This window comes from Triticum dicoccoides, chromosome 3A (genome assembly GCF_002162155.2).
Source record: "Triticum dicoccoides isolate Atlit2015 ecotype Zavitan chromosome 3A, WEW_v2.0, whole genome shotgun sequence".
In the NCBI taxonomy this organism is placed as follows: Eukaryota; Viridiplantae; Streptophyta; class Magnoliopsida; order Poales; family Poaceae; genus Triticum; species Triticum dicoccoides.
In genome coordinates this window covers 187,493,890-187,497,567 of record NC_041384.1, presented here as the reverse complement: position 1 = coordinate 187,497,567, position 3,678 = coordinate 187,493,890, and the positions used below count along the sequence as shown (strand labels likewise).

Genomic DNA, 3,678 nt, shown 5'->3' with positions numbered 1-3,678 from the left:
GCTCCACTTTAATTCTGTAATTTTCTCCTTTGCGCCAAGGGGCTGTAACATTCTCGCCCATGTACTAGCTTCCATGGGTGCACAATGGCAATCTCTTAAACAGTTGTGGGCTGAGGAATTGCCGGATGATGTAAACGTTAGGAAGGCCAGCGTTTCTGCTGCGCCAGTGGGTTAATGGAATCGGGTGTGCCATCTCAAAAAAAAAGGTTTGGCCGGACTTGGGTCTCCCCACGCTAACCTCTATCATCCTACTCGGCCTCGGCAATGGCTGTCGGTGGCCTTTCCATTTTGTGGGAAGTTTAGGACTTGAGAAACACTTGGGTCTTCCACAATGATACTCGTTCCACTTGTGTCGCCATTAGGAGTATCATTAACGATCTCAAACTCTGGTCCTTCAGATTTAAAGATCCCACAAAGAAGGTTGATATCTTGTCTTGGTGTCAATATCTTTCTTCACGAGCACGCCCCGGGAAAAAACCTTTGTTCACGCTCTATCGCTATCTTGTAAAACATCATGTTGAGTAATGTATTAAGGTGAAGATCCTTTTCTCCGGTGATTATTTAAAGAAAAAAATGGTCGAATATTACTCCGCCGGTTAGACAATCTCTGGTAAGAAATGTAGAAACGAGGACGCATCAGATTACATGGAGCTCAAGCATTCCAATCAAGGGATCCCCAAGGGAATCCATCGACCAGTCGGAGGGCGACTCGAACAGTCAGCGCAAGGTCGCTGCGAGGATGAAATCAACAAAGGAGTGCGCATGCTGTGGGTCCAGGTCAGAGCAGACCATGCAGTGCAGAGTTTGTGCAGCGCTCCAGAGCCCAGAGCGGCGGCATAGTTGGTTCTTTCGCAAAGGGCAGGAGAGGAGCAGCACATTATGGGCTAATCATGCCAAATGCAAAGGCACCAAGCCCCAGCTTTTTACCGCCCTTTGATGATCCCCCCCTTTTCCCTATCTTTCTCCTCATCATATGTGTCATCATGCATTGCACACCCACACACTAAACACGCACTCCTTTTCAACTTTCACCCTTTTACCACTCCAAATATTTTATACTCCAAACACTAGCTACTCTCTCTCTCTCTCTCTCTCTCTCTCTCTCTCTCTGGGGTAGTCTCCGTCTCACTAACCCAGTTCCGCTCTCCCGCTCTCTCCTATATTAGTCCAGCTGCTGGTATTGTTGCTTCCACTAGCTTAGATTGCTTGAGTGATGCCCCACACCGACCTAAGAACAAAAGTTGTCCTTTTGTCTCCAAATCAAGACTAGTTAAGCACCGGCAGTACGTCGACCAACAAGAACAATCTCATCGAGAGCTAGCAAGACACCAAGAAGGAGCACAATAATGGCGAGTGAAGCCATGCCCAACCCTTTCGCTCCTCTCACCAACCAGCCGCAGCAGCAGCCGCCGTCCCATGAACACCCTGCCGCTCCTCCCCCGAAGAAGAAGCGCAATCTCCCCGGCACACCAGGTAATAAGTCCAACCTCAGTACGTATATCCCCTGCAGCAGAGCTGCAGCTGCATGCATGTTGTCTGTTTGCAAATTCCAACCGGTGGTCGATCGATCGTGTGCGCTGCAGACCCAGACGCGGAGGTGATCGCGCTGTCGCCGCGGACGCTGATGGCGACGAACCGCTTCGTGTGTGAGATCTGCGGCAAGGGGTTCCAGCGTGACCAGAACCTGCAGCTGCACCGGCGCGGCCACAACCTCCCCTGGAAGCTGCGGCAGCGGAGCGGCAAGGAGCCGCGGAAGCGCGTCTACGTCTGCCCCGAGAAGAGCTGCGTCCACCACAACCCGTCCCGCGCGCTGGGCGACCTCACCGGGATCAAGAAGCACTTCTGCCGCAAGCACGGCGAGAAGAAGTGGAAGTGCGACAAGTGCGCCAAGCGCTACGCCGTCCAGTCCGACTGGAAGGCCCACTCCAAGACCTGCGGCACGCGCGAGTACCGCTGCGACTGCGGCACCCTCTTCTCCAGGCGGGACAGCTTCATCACGCACCGCGCCTTCTGCGACGCGCTCGCCGAGGAGACGGCCAGGCTCACGGCCGCCACTTCGGGCGCCGCGGTGGCGGCCGTGCCGTCCATGTGCGGCGGCGGGCAGGGATACCTCTTCGCCAGGCCGAACAGCATGATGCTCCAGCCGCCGGTCGCCCCGCACCTCAAGCCTGCTGCGGGAGGGCAGATGCTCGGCCACGCGGCGGGCGCCGTCGCTGACTCGCTCTGCGACGGCGCCGTGGCGAGGCACGGAGGGCTCTCGCTGTGGGGCAGCGACAACACGCTGCCGTCCTCCATGGGCCACCACATTGGAGGTCTCATGTCGTCCGGTGGTGGCGGCGCGCCAATGCCAATGCAGATGTACGCGGATCTCTTCGCGCCGAGCTCCGGTGCGCCGCCTCAGTTCGACATGGCGCAGCTGAGCTGGCTGTACGGGAACAACGGCGGCAACGGGAAGCTCTCGTCATCTAACGCCAGCGAGCTGACGACTAACTCCTCCAGAGAGGCGGACAGCGCGCCGTCCGTGTTCAGCGGCCAGCAGCACGCGAAGCCGGCCGCGGCGCCCACCGACATGTCGGCGACGGCCCTGCTGCAGAGAGCCGCGCAGATCGGCTCCGTCACGTCCTCCAACACCTCGATGCCGCTCGCGGGGGCCTTCGAGCAGGCGCCCAACTCCGCCGGGCGGATCGACGAGCGCAGCAAGTTCGACGACAGAGCTCTTTTCGGCACGAGCCAGCACCAGCATAATGCTAACGTCCCGAGCGCAATGAGCGAGCTCACTGCGGCCACCGCGAACGTGCCGTACGACGTGTTCTCGGCAGCGCGCCACGCCGGCCTCAAGGATGCCGTCGGGAGGGAGGAGACCAGGGACTTCCTGGGCGTCGGCATGCAAGCACTCTGCTCATCATCGATGCATGGGTGGATTTAGTTTAAGGTGGCATACATGTTAATCATGTAACCGTGGTGATACGAGGAGTAGTGTTTAATTCATCCGCGGCCATGTAAGCACGAACCATGCATGCATGCTCGTATGCAACTTTACAAAATACCACAAGGCATCATTCCGTTTCAATTGGTTTACTCAGCTCAGCTGTCATTTCTTGTCTTAGCCAGCACATCATTCATAATTTTGTTACTTACAGTACTTGATGGTATCTGTCTATCTGAACCATTCACTGCTCGATTAGTGCCAGTGGAACTTAACCTCATATGGAGAAGAACTGAAGCAATATATGGCTGCAATGGCAGGCAAGTTGAAGAGAAAAAGGGTGGCAGAGATCCATGCATGCACATTCTCAACAACTATTGTCTATCTTCTCACAAAACAAAACAAAAACAAAAAAACTATGGTCTATCTCCTTGGCGAAGAAAAATAAAAGGGAGACACTGAATCCTTTTTCAGACAAAATAAAAAAGAACCATTGATCAAAGAGTAGCTCCCTTTAGTTTATTACTTTGGTCTCAAGAAAAGAAAGCCAGTCCACCACTTTACAACGCTATTATTGCACAAACCAAATTACCTTTTCAGTGCAGCTAGCTGTCTAGCTATATAGCTTGATCTTGTTTGAACATTTGTGCAATGTTATTCCTAGCCATAGTGGCACATATACATAAAGGAGGATCTTTGCCCCTAATAATCAACAAGATTTAAGTTGCTATCTTGATGTGCTTGTCCAAATG

The 3,678-nt window shown here is 54.0% G+C and overlaps 1 protein-coding gene across 1 annotated transcript; it reads left to right on the top strand.

Annotated features, from left to right (window-relative positions):
- Positions 1–1,216: 1,216 nt before the first annotated feature.
- LOC119267815 (zinc finger protein NUTCRACKER-like) lies at positions 1,217–3,050 on the top strand. Its single transcript, XM_037549257.1, has 2 exons — positions 1,217–1,473; positions 1,584–3,050. Exons 1-2 carry the CDS (start codon positions 1,347–1,349, stop codon positions 2,924–2,926), a joined length of 1,470 nt encoding a protein of 489 aa, XP_037405154.1. The 5' UTR covers positions 1,217–1,346; the 3' UTR covers positions 2,927–3,050.
- The last annotated feature ends 628 nt before the right edge of the window (positions 3,051–3,678 follow it).

Excerpts from the sequence above, each read along its gene's own strand:
- LOC119267815 (XM_037549257.1), top strand. The coding sequence starts at position 1,347 with ATGGCGAGTGAAGCCATGCCCAACCCTTTCGCTCCTCTCACCAACCAG. Across the intron at positions 1,474-1,583 it reads CAATCTCCCCGGCACACCAG|ACCCAGACGCGGAGGTGATC; the intron begins GTAATAAGTCCA and ends TGTGCGCTGCAG.